This window comes from Epargyreus clarus, unplaced genomic scaffold (genome assembly GCF_041222505.1).
Source record: "Epargyreus clarus isolate Ecla_fem2 unplaced genomic scaffold, WU_Ecla_fem_2.2 ptg000036l, whole genome shotgun sequence".
NCBI lineage: Eukaryota > Metazoa > Arthropoda > Insecta > Lepidoptera > Hesperiidae > Epargyreus > Epargyreus clarus.
This window is the reverse complement of record NW_027332241.1, coordinates 5,380,234-5,402,993: the sequence shown is the minus strand read 5'-3', so window position 1 is coordinate 5,402,993 and position 22,760 is coordinate 5,380,234. Positions and strand designations below refer to the sequence as shown.

General features: G+C 43.5%; 1 protein-coding gene and 1 long non-coding RNA gene across 2 annotated transcripts in view; both read left to right on the top strand.

Annotated features, from left to right (window-relative positions):
• The window catches only part of swm (Zinc finger protein swm), a 35,421-nt gene extending 14,972 nt beyond the window's left edge, over positions 1–20,449 (top strand). The window contains exons 8-24 of the mRNA XM_073092564.1: positions 552–689; positions 1,115–1,212; positions 1,617–1,730; positions 2,380–2,515; positions 3,685–3,776; positions 4,153–4,286; positions 4,896–5,027; positions 5,525–5,693; positions 6,215–6,376; positions 6,941–7,059; positions 8,105–8,149; positions 13,071–13,154; positions 13,942–14,045; positions 14,821–14,983; positions 18,352–18,480; positions 19,347–19,442; positions 20,097–20,449. Coding sequence (XP_072948665.1) covers positions 552–689; positions 1,115–1,212; positions 1,617–1,730; positions 2,380–2,515; positions 3,685–3,776; positions 4,153–4,286; positions 4,896–5,027; positions 5,525–5,693; positions 6,215–6,376; positions 6,941–7,059; positions 8,105–8,149; positions 13,071–13,154; positions 13,942–14,045; positions 14,821–14,983; positions 18,352–18,480; positions 19,347–19,442; positions 20,097–20,189 — 2,008 coding nt within the window. The 3' untranslated portion in view covers positions 20,190–20,449. The remainder of the gene's footprint in view (positions 1–551; positions 690–1,114; positions 1,213–1,616; positions 1,731–2,379; positions 2,516–3,684; positions 3,777–4,152; positions 4,287–4,895; positions 5,028–5,524; positions 5,694–6,214; positions 6,377–6,940; positions 7,060–8,104; positions 8,150–13,070; positions 13,155–13,941; positions 14,046–14,820; positions 14,984–18,351; positions 18,481–19,346; positions 19,443–20,096) is intronic.
• The window catches only part of LOC140756853 (uncharacterized), a 194,748-nt gene that overhangs the window by 165,221 nt on the left and 6,767 nt on the right, over positions 1–22,760 (top strand). The window lies entirely within an intron of this gene.

Genomic DNA, 22,760 nt, shown 5'->3' with positions numbered 1-22,760 from the left:
AAATGTAATTACTTGCGAATACTTGAAATAAATTAACTGTTAAATTTAACATGAAAACATGAAATGTAAGAAATTAGAATGTTAATAAAGGCTACCATTATTATTATTACGAAATATCCTTGCAGACAACCCACTTTCAGAGATTCATATGTATTCTCTTCGTACATATTACACTGATATTCCTTCTAATTTTCTATTATGAATAAATCCAATCTGGGGTTGATTACAGATATCCATGAGTGCTTACCATCTATTACCGTGCATCTATTTCTGTCTAAAAACAGCAGTGTTAAGCGCTGCTGTGTTCTGGTTTGAAGTGTGGTAAGGGAGACATACTTTTCCGAGGCGTTCCAGCTTAGTCCTCAAGGTTAGCGGCGCAACTGTGGTCGACCTCAAATAGGATTAGGAATATATAATCTTATTTGTGGTTGATTACAGGTGTCCATGGCGGCAGTAGCCACTAACCTTCTGGTGGTAACCTGCGAATTCTATTATAAATTAAGTAATTTTTTTGCAATAATCGTAAATCCCCCAATATTATGGTCCCTCAGATCAAGATCACCGATACGCGAGCGCGACCACGAGCGGGAGAGAGACAGACTGCGTGTTCCCAGGGAGATGGAGAGGGACAGGATGTCCCGAGATCGGGAACACAGGGATAGGTTGTCGAGATCGAGGGATAGGGATCGGTGAGTACATACATTGAATTAGTGGTAAGAAAGATTATATCTTATCAAACATATCAAATATTTATTTTAAAATGTAATTATGGTAATGTATTATGGTGATGCATATAAAATAATTGATTCACCAGATTATTTTCAAAATGACGTCACTAATCTAATCATGCATCCAAATCAAATATATGCAACATTTCAGTTCAAGCATTTGGCATTAACTTTTCCTGGGTTGTAATTTAGTTAAAAAATTAAACCTCACATAGATATGAGCTAACAAGACATCAATTAAATTAAATGTTTGATTAAAGTTAAAAAAATTGAAATTGTATTTTAGTTTTAGTTTTGACTAACTTATTGACGAAATGTTAGGAAAAAGTTAGAAATTATAAAATTGTATTAAGTTTCGGCTAAACTGTGTGTGTTTTGGTAATCAGGTCACGTGACCGGTCCCGCGACCGCTCTCTCTCGCCGCATCCGGACTCGAGATTAGACCACATGGACCCCTACAAGCGGAGGTGTAGAGACTTTGACGGTGAGTACTTTGGAAACTTTTTGAAAATTGATGACATGCGAAAATTTTATGACTTAGCTGCCAACCTCATATGGACAAACTGTGTTTTCTGAAAAGTGATACTTTTCTATTACTTTGTCAAATTTTGAGACGAACTTTTATTTCTTGCCAGTTTTAAACCCTTATAAGCGACGCTATCTAATGATACATGTTGTATTTTTTTTTTTTTTTAAACAAACTCGTTCGATTAATAGATTTTTATAAAGTCGAATTACACAGTGTTCGTATATATTAAAGTCGGTCAATACTTTCAATATTTTTGCCATTTATTATAGTTTCGGATTTGGCCCTGAAGACCCATATGAAAAGTAAATCTTGTATATGTAATTGTTTTTCTATCGTAAATGTATTTTTGTTTGTTACAGTGAAAGGTTACTGCATGCGAGGAGACCTCTGCGAATGGGACCACGGGGTGGACCCCGTGGTCTTGGAAGACGCAGCGCTCACCAGGGTGCTTATTCCTCCACCCCCTGTGCCTGGTACGTTGATGAACATCTATATATATATATATAACTCAAAGGTGACTGACATAGTGATCTATCAACGCACAGCCCAAACCACTGGACGGATCGGGTTGAAACTTGGTATGCAGGTAGATGTTATGACGTAGGCATCCGCTAAGAAAGGATTTTGATCAATTCTACCCCCAAGGGGATAAAATAGGGGATGAAAATTTTGCTACGTAACGCGAGCGAAGCCGGAAGTAAAGGTGGTTTGTATTAGTGTGTAATAATTATAAATTAAAAAACCGCGTCGGACATATGACAATTTAACATTATGGAAAGTGATAGTAAGCAATCTAAATATATATAACTCAAAGGTGACTGACTGACATAGTGATCTATCAACGCACAGCCCAAACCGCTGGACGGATCGGGTTGAAATTTGGCATGCAGAAAGGATTTTGACCAGTTATACCCCCAAGGGAATTAAATAGGGGATGAAAGTTTGTATAAATCCTCTTAGTTAATAATATTACTTCGTAACGCGAGCGGAGCCGCGGGCAAAAGGTCGTTTATAATACACATGAAATGATGTTTTTAAAATTAGCATATTATTTAATGTTTTCAAAGGTTATATTGAAGGTACTTTCAGTAACTAGCACTAACATTGATCGTGTGTACACAGAGTACAACCCGTCAGCGCCGGACATATGGTGCGGGGGCGGGTTCGCGGCGTTCGGGCCGCCGCTGCCGCTGCCGCCGCACCCGCCGCACGCGCCGCACGCGCAGCACGCGCCGCGCGAGCTCGTGCCCATACCCAGGTACACCACCCACACCACCCATACCACCCATACCACCCATACCACCCATCACCTACGGTGAACACTGTAACCACTGAGCTCGTGCCCATACCCAGGTGACCACTCACACCACCCAACACTACTCATCACACCACCCATACCACCCATTACCTACGGTGAACACAGCAACTACTGAGCTCGTGCCCATACCCAGGTACACCACCCACACCACCCATACCACCCAACACACCACCCATACCACCCATCACCTACGGTGAACACTGTAACCACTGAGCTCGTGCCCATACCCAGGTGACCACTCACACCACCCAACACTACTCATCACACCACCCATACCACCCATTACCTACGGTGAACACAGCAACTACTGAGCTCGTGCCCATACCCAGGTACCACCCACACCACCCATACCATCAAACACACCACTCATCACCACCCATAACCTACGGAGAACACAGCAACCACTGTGCTCGTGCCCATACCCAGGTGACCACCCACACCACCCACTACCACCCATCTTACCACCCAACACTACTAGGCATCACTATCATCACCACCACCACCACCACCACCGCTACCACTACCACAGCCGCCACTAGACGCGAGTACGGTAAATACCGCGAACAGTGAACACTGTTGCTACAAACAATAAATATCGAAGGTGGTAGAACCCTTTGTGGTTCGACTCCGGCGGCACCACCGCCACGCCTATTTCTGCCTAATAACAGCAGTGTTAGGCGCTGCTGTGTTCCGGTTTGAAGGGTGTGGTAAGGGAGACAGACTTTACCGAAGTGTTCTAGCTCAGTCCTCAGGGGTAGCGGCGCAATTGTGGCCGACCTCAGGTAGTATCTGATCCTATCTGGGGTTGATTACAGATGTCCATGGGCGGCAGTAGCCACTTGCCATCAGGTGGACTGCATGCTCGTCTGCTACTCTTATATTAAAAAAAAATATATATCACCATAGCCGGCAGACGTTACCACTACATACACAACCACCACCACAACTGGAACCACCATCGACCATTCAATTTCATTACCCTATACTATCATCACAAACTATTATCCGTGTATACTATGTACCACTGAAACCCTTAACTTACAGCAACCATACACACCCATATAATTAATTTAAGAGAAATACCTAACAAATGTTTTGTAATATTGCAGGGTAAGACACGAACCTCCAGTGGGTGTGATACCAGCGAACCCGCCAAGACACCCGCCACCTATAAAGAAAAACTTCGATTATAACAGACTAGGTACGTTACCTTCTAGGTTTTTGTTATAATATAGAAAACGAGCGTGCCGTCCGTCTTAAGTGACTACTGCCGTCCATGCACATTGTGATAAGTTTAAATTCCTACATGAGGTCAGCCATAGATCCGCTGCTATCCCTGAGGTTTAATCTCGGAAATTCTCCCACTACTGGGCTCGGCTCTCCTCTCAGAATGAGAAGGAATAAGACATAGTCCACCGCGCTGGACAAGTGCGAATTTACATAACTTTGAAATGTTTTGTCGCTTAAGATTTCTTAGGTATGCAGGTTTCCTCACACCGTTTAAGCAAGTGATAATTAATTTGTAATAGGTAGATACCCTTCATAAATCCTATTAATTTATATATCCTTACCCTCAGGACCAGCGCGACCCCCCCTCCCGGCGAACGCGGCGAACTGTTCCCTGGAAGTGAAGAAGGTTCCCCGGGGACTGAACGACATCACACATTTGAACAATCATTTCAGTAAATTCGGAAAGATTGTCAATATACAGGTGAGAATTACTATTTCTTAACTTTTTTATCTTTAGCAATAAGTTATGACGTTATATTATAATAATAAAAAAATCTATAGTTTTTTGTATATAGAAATCTGTGAGTGAAACGTCTTTGAATCTAAAGTTTACTATAATAGTTGGTAAGTTATACAAGGTGTTTATTTTTGAGTAAAACTTTGAACTTGGGAATGGTATTTTTTTAATGATAAATGGTACCCTTTTCCGAACCCCTGACAACGTGTGTACAAAATTTCATGACAATTGGTTTATGTAGTTAGACGTGAAAGTGTAACAAACAGTTCAGTTTTTCAAATGTGGCTTTAGGGTAAAATACGAAACTATATATAAGGACTAGGGAAAAATGCTAAAAGGAGTTACGAGGCCGATTTAGATAAAAACTGAAATTTTTAGGGAAAGGCTAATTTTGAAGAAAATGCATATTTTTTTCATATATTTTTGTAAAAATATTGTTTTATCGGCCATGGCCTGTATTTTTAACATATCCATATGCACATATAAATAGGGTCTTAAATTATATTTCTGGGTCTGTGTGTTTGCTGTCACTATATATGTGTGATACACTACAATGAGTATAATCAATTCCAGGTGTGTTATGAGGGTGACCCCGAGGGTGCGTTGATAACGTTCTCGAACCCCACGGAAGCGAACGTTGCGTACAAGAGCACTGAGGCGGTGCTCAACAACAGGTTCATCAAGGTGTTCTGGCATAACCCCGAGGTTGGTACCCCTGTCACACTTTTTTTATTTATTTGACTGACATGACATATTTGACTGGCTGTTCATGACAATTAAAGTAGCAATTTGTAATTTACATACAATATTATAAATTGTATTCTAAACAATATATAAATTTATTTTTTGATATAATAAATTATTAAAATAAGTATTTAAATCCCAACTTAGTAGAGTCTAATATACAGAAAAATCAAAGTAAAGATTTTTTATTTTTTTAACATTATTGTACATAGAGTACTCGCGGTTGGTTACTCGCGCTACCAAGACTAGTACTCTCAAGACTAACTGGGAATGCCTTGTATTAAATGTGTTTTTTTAACCAAAATAAAATGCTCTTGTGAATCAGAAATTAGTGTGGCAGTGGTGTCGTCGGAATCGAACCTCGAAACAGGTTTACCACCTTGTATCGCCCAAGTGGGCTAAATAGAGGATGAAATTTTGAACAAATATGTTCTTTAATTGTTTTTATTATTTTTTAGAACAAGCAAGAGAACACAGCGCCCGCAGGCCAGCAACCGAACAAACAAACAGACAGACAAAACTCCCAGCATCCGATGTCGCACAATAAAGTGCTGATCAACCGGGACAACATCAAGGCCACCGCCGACAGCAAGCAGATCCGCGAGCAGGCGGAAAAGGAGAAGGTGAGTGCGGGGTCAGGGGGTCGGGTGGATACGGCGACCCCCCGCCGACACACAGTACCCCCAGCATCCGATGTTGGCCAACGATCCTTTAGTCGGGCGATGTAAATCTGCGACCGTCGCCGGTGTGTCGTCGGCCTGTCGTCAGTGACTGTCGTTAACACGACAGGGCTGACTTTCTTATATTAGTTGCCTGAGAAAAAGAGCTCGTTTTTGAGATAATACGTTTTGGAAGTTAAAACTGAAAAAAACCTATGCACAGTTTTAGTCACGTCATATTGTGTTTTCGATTCTTCTTAAAAAGCTCTTTTGTTTGGTTAGGACGATTCGTATTCGGATGATGCATAAAATACTAGTTAGTACATTAAATTTTGTCAACCCATTTGAAGACGAACTATACGAACTAACGTAGTCAAATTAATGCGTGTAAATATACTGTTTTATTTTCAACTTCTATCAAACCTCAACAACTAAAGTTATTATTATATCACCAGCAGCAAACAGCGGCGGCTGCGGCAGCGGCGGCAGTGACGACCAACGGGCAGCCGGAGTTGCCGGCGGCGGGCGGCAAAGTGCCCGCCGGCCCCGGCAAGGCGGGCGGCAAGGTGCTGGACATGCACCGCCGCGCGCAGGAACTGCTGCAGACACAGCTGCGCCAGCAGCGGCTGCTCATCCAGCGGCTGGAGGGGGGTGAGTGGTAGACGAGCATTCAGTCCACCTGATGGTACAGTCCGCTCTGAAGTTGTTGCGCGCAGGTGTCAGGCAGAGAAGCAATGCGGTGGAACGCAACTACAAGCATATACTCCGTGGCAACGTAAGGGCATACTAACTGCGCGATGTGCCCGCGGGCGAGACCGGCGGTGGGGGCGGGGGGGCCGCGCTGTCGCAGTCCCGCTGATATCTACAATCTGCTGTTGCGACGCGACTCGCATCTATATTCAGAGCGGACTAGAAGTTTCGCGCGGACTCGCGGCTACTGCCACCAATGGTCATCTGTTTCAACTCTAGATAGGATTAGATTCGGAGCTCCGCCACAGATACGCAGCTACCCCTGAGGACTAAGCTGGAACGCTTCAGGCAAGTGTCTCCCTTACCATATCCTTCATACCAGAACACAGCAACGCTTAACACTGCTGTTAAGTTAAGTAGAAATAGGTGTGGCTGTGGTGCCGCCGAAGTCGAACCACAGAGAGTTCTACCACCTGCGTAACCTATGTATCAAAACATACCATAACATATACATTTTGTTTTCAGGCAACGTAACAGAATCACAAAAAGCAACGCTAATGGAAGCGATCAACGCGGCCCAAGAGGGCATCGAGAAGCTGAGGAAAGAGCTGGTCGCGTACAACGGCATGCTGAGACAGATGCAGGTCAGTGCCCCACTGTTGGGCAAAATACTAAGTTCAGTACATATATTCTAATATTGTATGTGGTAGACATGTGCAGAGGCTAAGGAGGCGTTTATTAATTATGTGAGGTGATTTTGGCAATTTTTTTCCTCGTTTGGTTAGTTGAGAGGTTTATTTCGCACCCTCTAATATCAGGTTGTTCAACATTCGTATTTTTTTAACAACAGATAATCAACCCGAGGAAAGAGGGAACCCTTGAGAACCATTTCCATAACCACAGCCCTTATGTTGACAAAGTCTATGACAGACCTGGAGTATATGAGATCCCTTATCAGTCTGCCTTTGCATATGAGAGACCCGGAGGGTATGATGTCCCTTATCAGTCATTCGTATGTAACATCCCTACTAAATGCCTCACGTAATTAATGTATGCCCTTCCCATATGTCATATCTTGCGTACGTAAAACCATTTTGATTGTACGTGTACGGGTTGGTAGACTTCATACGCTTTTGAGTACGTTTGCGGAAACTTCCAGACGTGGAAACGTTAAAACAAATGATAAATTTTACTGAATTTTTGTACCCATTGAAAAGTTATTATTTTTTTGGTTAATGCTTTGTTTTTATTTTGTTACGTAGGTTGTGCAAATAAGAATGCATTATGACTTTTTAAGATAATTATAATTAAAATTGTTATTTCGCTGTATCAAATTAAATTGAAATTAAACAATGTAACCAATCGTTAGTGTGAAATTATCGGCTTTAAAGAATCATTACTTAATTTTCAAAAATATTATTTTTCAATAAATTTTGTAAATTATTGTTATTAAAATAATCCGATTTCAATGTTAATTTTAAATCAAAATTCAATACAAAACAACAACATACTAACAACAAAGTTTGAACAATCTTATATTTTTAAAATACAATTGTAATTAAGAATATTGCATTTATAATAATCGCTATATAATCAAACCTCCAACTTTCAATATTAATCTATATTTTAAATAAAAACAAAATTTCCAAAAATATTAAAACATGTGTTACATGTGTTACACGACAACAGGAGGACAGTGTCGCTCGCTCGATGTCCCGGCTGCAGCTGGCGCAGGTACCGCGTGTGTGCGCATGCGGCGACATGTGCATGTTCACATGTCCACATGTACACATGTACACATCGCGGTGTAAGAGTCAGATGAACGTATCTGTCAACATTTTGTCAATTTTACGGGAGAGCAAAAATAGTGTGAAAATTCGCCACTTCGAACTTTACCAGATCATTAATAGAGATAATATACAGTAGTTGAAATAAAAATATCGAATATAGCGTTACGTCGTTTTGCCATTTAATAAAAGACTACATTGTGGACCGTTTTGTGAAAAAGAAACCAATTTTTGATGTTTTGTACATACGTCTATCTGACTCTTACACCGCGACATATTCACATGTCATGCGCAAACATGCACATGTCATGTCGTGCACAAACATGTATATGTACATGCACATGTCGCGTGATATTTACGTTGCACTTGCATTGTTAGAACGGGGATGTTTTACGTTTGATAGTGGGTTATGTTAATCAAAAGTTTCACTATCATCTTCCTTATATCAAATGGGCGTTCATTGAGTTTGATAGAGGATTCATTGTATTCATTATTTTTATATTAGTATCACTCTTTTCATAATTTTTACTATCATCTAGTATCTTATCACTTTATTTCGTACTGGTTATTATCATCTTTCTTATATGCGTCACATCAAGTAGGCGTTCATTGTGTTTGATAGAGGAGTCATTTTGTTTAAAAAATCGTCTCATTTTCATACTATTAGCATCACCCTTTTCATTATTTTTTCACTATCATCAAGTATATTATATTTTTATTTCGTATTGGTTCATTTAGTTTGACAGTTAGCAAACTGGGGCGTTGAGTTGTTGATAGTAGGTTCCATAAGATTCGTTTCAGTATCATTATAAGTATCACTGTTTCATTATCATTCTTATCGTCATTATCATTTAATATCTATCATTTTGTCATACTGGTTCATTTAATTTGACAGGATTGAGATTCATTATCATCATTACGATTATCATTCTTATAATCATATAATTTTATTTCGTCATGGTTGATTGAGATATTTAAAGTATTTTATGAGATTTGTTATCATTATTTTCATTATCATCATTATAAAAGTCACTTGTCTAATCCAATCAGGATTCCAGATCTACATCACTCAGTATCCCATTTGGATCATCATCGTTATAGCTATCAATATTCGTTAACTTTGTCATTATAATTATCATCATTACTATTCTATCCCAATGCTAGGTTTTTGCTCAGAATAGGGGTTAAAACCCATATTCTGTAGATATCAAGTAGATATTGGTAGATTCCCAACTTTGAAAACCTTTTCCTTACGGTCATTCCTTTCATCATCAAAATAATGGATTTCTTATTCATAATTAAATTTATCATTTAAATTACTTTTTATATCACGTAGCTATATTTTACGGATTATTCGCATTATGTTTTCCAAAAATATTATTCAATCTCCGATATAAATCCTTTCCTATTTGGGGTAGGTAACAAAAATCCTCATTTAATATCACATAGATAGCATGCTCGTTTGCTACTTCTAAATAGAATTTCGAATCAAAATGAATGCGTATAGACGTCAAAAACTCAAAAACAAAATTATATTCATCGTTTTTGATATATGCCCGACCGGGGATCGAACCCGGCGTTTGCACGGTAGTACGGCATGATCTGTGCCACGTATATTATGGCACATCTGTTTGTCGCAAACAAAATATGTTATGCATGCCTCTTTCATTTATATTCTAATACTTTGCTATCTTTAAAGCATTTTTCTACAATATAATCTTATTTCCAACTTAAATTTCTGTTCAATTGTGATGGTACCACCGTCACACTTATTTTCTATAGCAGTGTAACACTGCAAACACACTTGAAGGACAATGACGCTATATTTAGTTGAGGCGTTCCAGTTTAGTCTAAGATAGACTTTATGAGCAATTTCTAAAGTGCAGTCGAATTGTATAGACCATTTGGTGTGGTAAGGGAGACAAGACTTTTCCGAGGCGTTCCAGTTTAGTCCTCAGGGGTAGCGGCGCAGCTGTGGCCGACCTCATGTAGGAATATATAATCCTATCTGGGGTTGATTACAGATGTCCATGGGTGGCAGTAGCCACTTACCATCAGGTGGACTGCATGCTTGTCTGCTACTCCTATATTATAAAAAATAATACATAAAATGGATTTCTCATCCTATATTACATAAAACAGCCGTAAAAGTAGATATTACTGAAATGGTTAAACCCAAAACTATAGCATAATTCAAAAAATGGTTGCCTACCACTCAACTTAGAACATGCTAAATGTATGAACACAATAAATTATGACCACAATTAATTCCACGTCAATAGATCGTCGTTACGTAACCTCCTGCATTGGCCCTCCGCCCTCTCCCCCACCCCACTTCCCTTAGTCTCCCCTATATCACTTTCAAAGTAATTAAAAAAAAAATCGAAGCTCAAAAATTTTTGATAAATATCACAACGCATGCGTACATTACACGTCAAATATATATTATCGTATTTCACGTGTATTAACTTCATCATCATTTGTAAATCGCATTGTCTTTTATGTAGATAAAAAGATAGATAACATCATCATTGTATTGTAAATAAAAAAAAGTAAATTAACTTTTGTATAAAAGAAAGAATTTGCCGTATTTATTAGTAGAATTTTGTAAATATAGTTAGTAATATCATTTTGTAGAACAAAAGTATTTATGCGCTTCTCTATTGCTCTCTTCGTCGTTTTTTCATTTTTATGCGGGAACCCTAGTACTTTTTGTATCCAAATTTCTGTAAGAAGAAAGTCGTGACAAAATTTAAACTTTTCTTTGATGTGCATTTATTTCCAAATTTTTCCGAAAACAAAAATAACCAATTAGCCAGCCTTCGTCCTTAGTTCAGTCAATTATAAAATCTCTTTTTTACATCTACAGACAAAGAACGTGTCGTGTCAGACAAAATTATATTATCTATTCGATATCTTGACAGGCACGGCCCGTACCTGTATAGTCGCGTTACGGAGATACGAACATACAAATACATTCATACACATTGTATACAACCATATGATTTTGTTTTGCCACTGCCGTGCCTGACACGTAAGTTATCTGTACATATAATACACCTTAAGAGAATAGACAGACAGACATACAGACAATTATATCATCCAAATTGGATCAGTAGTTTTGAGAAAATCGAGGACATAAAAACTTACATACATAGATAACGGTCGAATAGATAACATCCTTTTTTGAAGTCGATTAATAATTCATTAAACCATCTAAATGTTGCACTAAGGTGTACTACAGGTGTGTGTGTGTGGGTAGGTGTGTTTGTATGTGTGTAAGTACTTATATAGTAACTAAGCTTGCACTAGTAAGAGTAACTTAGTTTAATGATACTTTCTTACCTGTCTTCCCTTCTTTGTAACAAGTTATTACATCCCCTCAATCCCCTACGCTTTGGTGACGTCACAATTTATAATATTTACGAGTTCTCTCTCTTTCAGTTTTATTTCAGAGACGGCACAAAATACCCGTTGAAAGAATAAAATTATTCCATAATTTGTATTAAAATTACTGTATTTATATTATTTTATTTCGTATTTTTTTATGATTTCATAGTTTACAAAGGCACATAAAATTTTAGTAAAAAATACATACAGTCGAATGTGTAACCTCCTCCTTTTTGAAATAGTTTAAAAAAATCAAGTAATGTGTAGTGTAGAAAAATATCTCTAATGAAATATCCTTTGAATTTAGTCAAATATTTTAACTTAGCGTGACGTCATGAAGTTTACCCCCACCCTAATCCCTCTCACAATTAGAAACCCCTCCCACCCCCTAAACATGTGACGTAACTAATTAACGACACAAATAAAAATATATAATAATGTTTGCTAATTAATTTGCTATGTAATTTTTTTTGTTTAATAATAATAATAAATAACAACAAATAAGAAATATTGGGAAATATTAATTAAAAGAAATCTTAGTCGATTCCGGAGGCACCACCGCCACACCTATTTCTGGCTTTCTGCCTAATAACAGCTGTCTAAAGCTAATCACAGTAGAACACGTGTAAGCTAGACATTCGCTATGTAGTATAATATGTACGCTTGAAATCCGTAGTTTCGTCCGAAGACTCGCACGGACTTTACGAAAAACGAACGATAACCTACAGCAAAACCTACTCTCGATAGCTTTATGTCCGTTATTAATAATCAATCTATCCACTGTTTAACCTAACAAAGATTGATTTGACAATTTCTTCATACTAGACATTGTCATGAAGATCTTTGGTAGATAAAAAATTGACGGATTGATTATTAATAATGGGTGTTAAACTCGTCTGAAATAGTATTGACAGTTGTTTTATCGCGTTATGTCAAATATATTTTTGAAAAGAGTCAAAAATTCGTTAAGGGTCTTGTCTTGGAGGTCGTGAGGTATAGTCCGCGCCAAACTGATAGTCCGACCTGAAGTTGTTGCGCGCACGTTTAGTTAGCATATACTTCGTAACGTAAGGGCACACTAACAAACTATCTACTCGTGGGCGAGAGCTGTCTTCATCCCCCTAATATCTAAAATTTGCTATTCGACGCGACTCGTTTCTATGTTCAGAGCGGACTAGCAGTTTCGCGCGGACTATACGTGCACATAAGGCGTTCCAAATTAGTCCTCAGTAGCAACACATCAGATCGTCTTCAACTGTTCTATTTAGAGTTCATTACAGATGTACATACGGCGGTGGCCACTCAATCAGATGTATTGCACTTTTTGCTACCAAATTCTTTTATTAATTTCTCTATTTTTTGTGCAAATTAATATTGTTCCGTTGTTTTACGTGCTAACCCGTGTTGTGTGACCGTCACGGTAAAGCGACAGCTTTGTATATAGCGACACGCGATCTGTAATGTACGTTTGTCCTCAGGTGAACTCGAAGAAACCGAAGACTGCCGTGGAGGCGCAGAAGGAGATACTCGACGCTGAATTGGATTTTATTACGAAACAACAGGTGAGATAGTTAATCTATCTATACTAATATTATAAATAGGTAAAGTTTGTAACTTTGTTTGTGTGTAAGGGCTAATCTTCGGAAATACAGAACCGATCATGAAAATTCTTTCACAATCAGAAAGCTACACTATTCAGGAGTGCTATAGGCTATATTTTATTATGATTACTGCTGTGTTCTGCTTTGAAGGGTGAGATTAGGAAGACATACTCTTCTGAGTCGTTCCAGGTTAGTGCTCAAGGCTAGTGGCCTATCTGTGGCCGACCTCAGGTGTGAATCTGGTTTTGTCTGGGATTTATTACCGATTTTCATTGGCGTTAGTAGTTAGTTGCCATCAGATGGACTGCATGCTGGTCTGCTGCTCTGCTATTAATGGGCTACAGTTGACAGTCGAAATGTCTATGAAACGATACGATTGCAAGTGGTACTCTCGCGGGCCAGATCCGCACGAGGATCCAATCCCGCGTGATAGATAGGAAAGAGGCATTTATTTGGTACAAGTTAAACCCGGCCATGCTTCTTTGTGGCTCGATTTAATTGTAATAAATAAATCCGTGAGAATGTCGGAATATTAAATATACAAAAACACTCTTATATAGAAATGCGACAATGTGTAAAAAAAATAAGGTTTTGTTGCTAGCCTTTTCTATCATACTAGCAATTTTTAAAAGCCAACCTTATGGTGTCGATTTTATCTGTCGGTGTCATAAGAAATCACTCGCATGATTCATCCCAAATGATACCAACCAATAGATCAACTTTTAAAAATATTTGTTTATTACCACAGGAGGGCCAAGACGTCACGGAATTAGCCAAGAGGATCGCTGAAATGCGAAGACAGATGGCGTTGCAGTTCCCCACTCATCCTGTCATGAGGAGGCCGCATTCTAGGTGAGTTTTGTGAATTTTCACTTTTGAACCAAAACTGAGATTTTTCGAAATTGATTGCAACTCGAAAATATAGGTGGAGTTTACGACTTACTTTCAGAGGAAGGGGGCACTAGACCATAATCTACCAGGCTGGCCAAGTGTGAATTGGTACAATATACGTATTGTTAACATAGCAATCAAAAAATAAATAAAATATATTATTTTTTTCTTTCTATGAACTGCTTTGTATTATTTATAAAAATAATATTTACTATCAGAAGCGAATCAAGTATATGTGTTATTTATGCAATGTAATTTATTTACAAGCTATCGAATTGTGAAGAGGAAACTTCGGTAAGAGTTGACATTTTTAATTAAATGTTTAAAATGTAACATTAATTCATTTACTTTTGTAAAAATGGATGCTTTGTATATTACTAAAATAAAAGTTAAATTAGTATTTTAAATTTAAAACAGATCTATATGAAACAAGTTTGAGTTAATGAAATTTGAATTAGACGGACATATCAAACCCGGTACAAATCGGTCTCGCGACAATGCGGCAAACGTGACCCGGGAGGCCAAGCGGTCACTATACCGATCTGACGCGCAGAGGATTCTGGGTTCGATTCCCGGCCAGACAGATTTGTAAATGATGTATTTAAATTTTCTGTTTTGTGTCTGTGTCTTTGTGTGTCCATTGCACTCACGACAGGGAATATTACTGTAGGACAATGACGCCATCTACTGACGAACATTACCAGCCTACTCACGTAACGCCATCTGTCGGTTTCAGTTTGAGTCGCGGCGGTCGTTTCGGCGCCTCCGCTCGCTTCCCGCGTCTAGCGGCCGCGGGCAAGGCCTTCAGCGTCAACCAGAGCGTCGACCACCGGCCCCGGGCGCTGCTCGTCTCCGGCTTCGAGCCCGACGAGCTGGAGTCGCTGCTGGCGCACTTCTCGGTGAGTGTGGCCCGTGTGGCCCACGACCAGCGTCCACCAGAGCGTCGACCACCGGCCCCGGGCGCTGCTCGTCTCCGGCTTCGAGCCCGACGAGCTGGAGTCGCTGCTGGCGCACTTCTCGGTGAGTGTGGCCCGTGTGGCCCACGACCAGCGTCCACCAGAGCGTCGACCACCGGCCCCGGGCGCTGCTCGTCTCCGGCTTCGAGCCCGACGAGCTGGAGTCGCTGCTGGCGCACTTCTCGGTGAGTGTGGCCCGTGTGGCCCACGACCAGCGTCCACCAGAGCGTCGACCACCGGCCCCGGGCGCTGCTCGTCTCCGGCTTCGAGCCCGACGAGCTGGAGTCGCTGCTGGCGCACTTCTCGGTGAGTGTGGCCCGTGTGGCCCACGACCAGCGTCCACCAGAGCGTCGACCACCGGCCCCGGGCGCTGCTCGTCTCCGGCTTCGAGCCCGACGAGCTGGAGTCGCTGCTGGCGCACTTCTCGGTGAGTGTGGCCCGTGTGGCCCACGACCAGCGTCCACCAGAGCGTCGACCACCGGCCCCGGGCGCTGCTCGTCTCCGGCTTCGAGCCCGACGAGCTGGAGTCGCTGCTGGCGCACTTCTCGGTGAGTGTGGCCCGTGTGGCCCACGACCAGCGTCCACCAGAGCGTCGACCACCGGCCCCGGGCGCTGCTCGTCTCCGGCTTCGAGCCCGACGAGCTGGAGTCGCTGCTGGCGCACTTCTCGGTGAGTGTGGCCCGTGTGGCCCACGACCAGCGTCCACCAGAGCGTCGACCACCGGCCCCGGGCGCTGCTCGTCTCCGGCTTCGAGCCCGACGAGCTGGAGTCGCTGCTGGCGCACTTCTCGGTGAGTGTGGCCCGTGTGGCCCACGACCAGCGTCCACCAGAGCGTCGACCACCGGCCCCGGGCGCTGCTCGTCTCCGGCTTCGAGCCCGACGAGCTGGAGTCGCTGCTGGCGCACTTCTCGGTGAGTGTGGCCCGTGTGGCCCACGACCAGCGTCCACCAGAGCGTCGACCACCGGCCCCGGGCGCTGCTCGTCTCCGGCTTCGAGCCCGACGAGCTGGAGTCGCTGCTGGCGCACTTCTCGGTGAGTGTGGCCCGTGTGGCCCACGACCAGCGTCCACCAGAGCGTCGACCACCGGCCCCGGGCGCTGCTCGTCTCCGGCTTCGAGCCCGACGAGCTGGAGTCGCTGCTGGCGCACTTCTCGGTGAGTGTGGCCCGTGTGGCCCACGACCAGCGTCCACCAGAGCGTCGACCACCGGCCCCGGGCGCTGCTCGTCTCCGGCTTCGAGCCCGACGAGCTGGAGTCGCTGCTGGCGCACTTCTCGGTGAGTGTGGCCCGTGTGGCCCACGACCAGCGTCCACCAGAGCGTCGACCACCGGCCCCGGGCGCTGCTCGTCTCCGGCTTCGAGCCCGACGAGCTGGAGTCGCTGCTGGCGCACTTCTCGGTGAGTGTGGCCCGTGTGGCCCACGACCAGCGTCCACCAGAGCGTCGACCACCGGCCCCGGGCGCTGCTCGTCTCCGGCTTCGAGCCCGACGAGCTGGAGTCGCTGCTGGCGCACTTCTCGGTGAGTGTGGCCCGTGTGGCCCACGACCAGCGTCCACCAGAGCGTCGACCACCGGCCCCGGGCGCTGCTCGTCTCCGGCTTCGAGCCCGACGAGCTGGAGTCGCTGCTGGCGCACTTCTCGGTGAGTGTGGCCCGTGTGGCCCACGACCAGCGTCCACCAGAGCGTCGACCACCGGCCCCGGGCGCTGCTCGTCTCCGGCTTCGAGCCCGACGAGCTGGAGTCGCTGCTGGCGCACTTCTCGGTGAGTGTGGCCCGTGTGGCCCACGACCAGCGTCCACCAGAGCGTCGACCACCGGCCCCGGGCGCTGCTCGTCTCCGGCTTCGAGCCCGACGAGCTGGAGTCGCTGCTGGCGCACTTCTCGGTGAGTGTGGCCCGTGTGGCCCACGACCAGCGTCCACCAGAGCGTCGACCACCGGCCCCGGGCGCTGCTCGTCTCCGGCTTCGAGCCCGACGAGCTGGAGTCGCTGCTGGCGCACTTCTCGGTGAGTGTGGCCCGTGTGGCCCACGACCAGCGTCCACCAGAGCGTCGACCACCGGCCCCGGGCGCTGCTCGTCTCCGGCTTCGAGCCCGACGAGCTGGAGTCGCTGCTGGCGCACTTCTCGGTGAGTGTGGCCCGTGTGGCCCACGACCAGCGTCCACCAGAGCGTCGACCACCGGCCCCGGGCGCTGCTCGTCTCCGGCTTCGAGCCCGACGAGCTGGAGTCGCTGCTGGCGCACTTCTCGGTGAGTGTGGCCCGTGTGGCCCACGACCAGCGTCCACCAGAGCGTCGACCACCGGCCCCGGGCGCTGCTCGTCTCCGGCTTCGAGCCCGACGAGCTGGAGTCGCTGCTGGCGCACTTCTCGGTGAGTGTGGCCCGTGTGGCCCACGACCAGCGTCCACCAGAGCGTCGACCACCGGCCCCGGGCGCTGCTCGTCTCCGGCTTCGAGCCCGACGAGCTGGAGTCGCTGCTGGCGCACTTCTCGGTGAGTGTGGCCCGTGTGGCCCACGACCAGCGTCCACCAGAGCGTCGACCACCGGCCCCGGGCGCTGCTCGTCTCCGGCTTCGAGCCCGACGAGCTGGAGTCGCTGCTGGCGCACTTCTCGGTGAGTGTGGCCCGTGTGGCCCACGACCAGCGTCCACCAGAGCGTCGACCACCGGCCCCGGGCGCTGCTCGTCTCCGGCTTCGAGCCCGACGAGCTGGAGTCGCTGCTGGCGCACTTCTCGGTGAGTGTGGCCCGTGTGGCCCACGACCAGCGTCCACCAGAGCGTCGACCACCGGCCCCGGGCGCTGCTCGTCTCCGGCTTCGAGCCCGACGAGCTGGAGTCGCTGCTGGCGCACTTCTCGGTGAGTGTGGCCCGTGTGGCCCACGACCAGCGTCCACCAGAGCGTCGACCACCGGCCCCGGGCGCTGCTCGTCTCCGGCTTCGAGCCCGACGAGCTGGAGTCGCTGCTGGCGCACTTCTCGGTGAGTGTGGCCCGTGTGGCCCACGACCAGCGTCCACCAGAGCGTCGACCACCGGCCGTGAGTGCTGTGGAGACATACTTATTGAAGGTTTTCCAATTCAGTCCTTTGGGTCTACTGGTAACTCATGCAACCGAGGTAGGCAAGGTAAAGGATATATAATCAGGTAGGATTCGTACTTTATCTGGTGTTTATCAACTAAACCTGTAGTCACAGGTATCCATCGAGGGCAATAGTCACATACAATCAGATGGCTTGCATGCTCGTATGCTCCTTCAAAGTTATGTAAAAAAGCTTAATATAAATTTACCTGTACTATAACATGTCGTTTGTGTGTCTGTCGCAGCAATTCGGCGAAGTGACCGGCAAGGAGGTGAACCTGGCGGTGCCGGAGTTGGTTCTACAGTTCCGAGCGCGCGCGCACGCCGAGCAGGCGATGCTGCGCGCCCGGCACTACAACGACCGCACGCTCTCGGTAACATACATACACACACACACACAGACACACACTCACACACACATATGCACACGCGCACGGGCATAGATGCGCACAACAATAACGACCGCACGCTCTCGGTAACGCACAGACACACACACACAATACATACATGCACGCACTAGCATAGACAAGCACAACACACGCACGCACCCAAACGCACATTTAAACAAACGCGTACACAGTTACACTAACACACACATACACAATCAATATCTTTAAACATGCACTTTTACGACACACACGCATACAAGAAAGCACATATCGATACCTTAATTCGCAAATCAGCCAACCCCACTTTTTGTCAATTTTTTTTTTATTTTTTTTTATAATAAATGGCGTTGAACGAAATCAAAATAAATAAAAAAAAAAAAACATTTTGAAAAAAAGTGGATTTGGCTGAGGTATTGCATATGTTTAGACATGCACTCACATACGATCATACACAAAGACGCGATAGTTACGATGACAAACGTAGACATACACGCGTATAAGACTGCTAATATGTGTATTAAACTGCTAAGACTAGCAGTTTGGCCACGGTATCGGTTTTCACGGCCACGGTTTCTATATTCTGAGCGCACGCTCCGAATATGGAAACGAGTCGCGTCGCATTAGCAAATTTAAATATTACGGACTACGAGCGAGCGCGCTAGGCTCCGCTGCCCGCTCTCGCCCACGGGACCAGTGCAGTTAGAGTATATACTTGTAGGTGTGTTCGACCGCATTGGTTCTCTGACAACACCTGCGCAAAACAACTTCACAGCGGACTAGAAGTTTGGCGCGGACTCTACTACTGAACACGTATTGATCAAGCACGCTAATAAACCCTCTTATCTCCACAGATAACGTGGGTGACGAACAGCAAACCGCTGGCCGCGAACATGTCGACGCCGGTGCACAACGGGGACGCCGCGCAGGACGACGGCAAGGACGCCGAGGTCGGTGGCCACCCTCGCTGGGCTAAAATAATATAGGAGTAGCAGACGGGCATGCAGTCCATTAGATGGTAGGCTACTGCCGCCCATGGACATTTGTAACCTCAGATAGGATTAGATTGGTATCTGAGGTCGGCCACAGGTGCGCCGCTACCTCTGAGGACTAAGCTGGAATGCCTCGGAAAAGTATGTCTCCCTTACCACACCCTTCAAACCCGAACACAGTAGTGTTACACTGCTGTTATAACAGATATAGGTGCGGTGGTGGTGCCGCCGAAGTCGAACCAAAGAGAAAAAAAAAGGAATCTGCTGAGTTTTTTACAGTATCTTCTCAGTTGAGATCGCGTTCCGATCCGGTAGTAGCATAAGAAAAAAATATTGTAACTGAGAATTTGTAAGTAACCCTATACAGAAAATAAATATATTTCATTTCATTTCTTCACATAAAAAATTACAGAAAATATGTTGACAAAAAATAAAAGAGTATAGTTCCCGCCAAACTGCTAGTCCGCTCTGAAGTTGTTGCCCGCAGGTGTAGTCATACAATTTGCTATGGCGACGCGATTCATTTCTATATTCAGAGCGGACTAGCAGTTTCACGCGGACTATACTGAACTATTTCTTAGGTTATGTATGTAATGATGATTGTTTTCACAGCCACAGACCGACGCACTACCAACGGAGCCGCTGACCCGCTTCGACGAGGAGGAGGAGGAGGACCCCGACGAGGAGAGGTCGTGGCGCCGTTGACCCCGCCCCCGGCCCCGCCCCCGCCCGCCGGCCACGCCCCCGCCGCGAGCCACGCCCCCGCCACGGAACAGATGCGCGCTTATATAAGATATATATGTGGAATATGGGTGGATGTTATACGTGTCTGATATAAATGGGAGATTTTGTTTAGTGATTTTTAAAAAACTTTGATTACAAAGTAAATTCGGATAGTATGATTGAGTAAATATACTTTATTGAAATAGAAATATGAAAGGTAAAAGATTGTTTTAACAGCAAAAATAAAAATGCGTGTTTGCATTCAAAAAGTTATATTTTTTTGATGAAATAAAAATATTTAAATTGTTTTAAAAAAAAAAATGGTTTAATATCGTTTCATACAATATTTATTAATTTATAACTGTATAATAAATATACACTATTGCCGTAACAGTTTCCGTTACAATAAATCGCTTCACTGCCACTTTTTTCTTTAAAAGTAAAGAAGTATAATTTCGAAAAGTTTTTGGATGTTGCAATAAGGTCCGTTATTAATAACCAATCTATCCAATGTTATGCTCACCAAAGATTTAAATTTAACAATTCCAACCGTTAAGAGATTGTCAAATATTGATCTTTGGTAGGCAAATACGGATGGATTGTTTATTAATAACGGGAAAATATGTTTCTAATTCAATTTTAAGCAATAAAAAATAGGTTATTTTATTGTTTCTTTACGGTCATAAAAATTAGCCCAAAAAAAAAACAGTTGAACTTTTAAAGGTATATTTTGTTTATTTCTTCTTTGCAATGAATATCTAGACACGTGTAACATCTCACCTAATATACGATGACGTCACAAGCGTCGAATACAGCTGTTTTTGCAGCAAATTTTGTTATGAATATACGATAAGGCGGTTTCTCTATGGGTCTTTGGGTGTGAAACATAGCCCTATAGGGATTAAATCTCTTATGAAGTTTCGCTGCTACGGCATTCGCTTAAGGGTTGGTTTTGATGCGTTGTGGAGGGTGCCTCTATCCAAAAGTAGGTCTTAGAAAGGTGTGGATGATGTACATGTAGTGATTTTAGTCCTTACGTGGCAACACTGTGATCGGCTTCAGGTAGAGCCTGCTCTATATGGAGTTGTACAGATGTGCATACGACAGTGTTACCATCAGGTGGACTGCATGCTCGTTGGCTTCTAAAACTATAAAAGAAGTATAAGAAATTTCCGTTGAATACTAAAAAGGATATTTATATTACTGTTACTTAATTTCTTTTTCATTTTATGCAAACTTACATAATGTTTTATACTTGAATTCGTTTAAAGTAAATTAAATTATTGAGTTGATAAGTCGTTTAAAATAATAATGAAATTTTCAAAAATTTAAAAAGATTTTAAACTCAGTCATTTTCCTTTTGAAATCACAATCTATATTGAAACAACTCAAATATAAATATTTGAAACATCCACGCCCCAAAACCTACGTGCGAGCGAGACGTAACATCCAACGTGACGGACGTGCGAAAGAGACAGCACTACACCCGTACCGCCCACAACGCACTAACTCCGCCCCAAAGCGACGCTTAACTCAAACTGAAGTTATGTTCGAATGACTCGATATATATACTTATATTATTTATTACTTGCTTGTCTCATAATACTTTAGATTTTAGACCCCTATTTTGTTGCCCTTAGGGTTGATTTTTCAAAATCTGTGCAATAGGTGTTGCATTTTGTAAACAGTAAGTCAAATACATACAAAGTTCTATAGAACTTGTTTCAAAATTGGCAAAATTCAATTTCAGCCATTTCTGATTTGTTTTCTTTTTTTTTGTAATGGTTAAGTAATTAATACAGCCTTTTAAAGGTCGCTTTTTGCATGAAAATTTTATCAAAATCGGTTCAACTATTTTCAAAATCAACCTAAAACCCACTTTTTTGTTTTTTTTTTATATTTTTGTATATTTTCGTAATTTAAAAAATACAAGTGATTTGATATTACAGACATACGGTAGATAATATTTTATATGTATATATTGGTCAATCGAACATAGCTCACATAGCTTAGCTTCCATATGCTGTCGGATGTCTGTCTGTTACTCTGTACATTATATATAGTTATCGTTGATATCAAGTTATACTATACATAGGAGTATATGAACGGTGTGTGTGGTTTTAATAATGATTAGGTATTCAAAATATATTTTAAATTTGCCCACCGCTGGGCAATGTCTACAGTTACAAGGTACGTTAAAACGTGGCTAGAAAGATTTTTGGGTTGTGGGCAAAGTTGCCCACTGCTGGGCAAAGTGGAGAAAATTTACTATATTACAAGGCATGTTAAAACGTCACTATTTAAAAAAAGGTTTTTATGTAGTGGGCAAAGTTGCCCAGTGCTGGGCAAAATGGGCAAGATTTACTAGAGGCCACGTCAGCCTATTTCTGTCTTATAATAGCAGTGTACGGAGACACTTGTACGAGCCTTTCTAGCTTAGTCCTCAGGGGTATTAACGCTATGGCCGATCTTTGATAGGACTAACCCTATCTCGGATTGATTACAGATGTCCATACGACATACAATATCAGATGGATTGGATTCTCGTGTAGT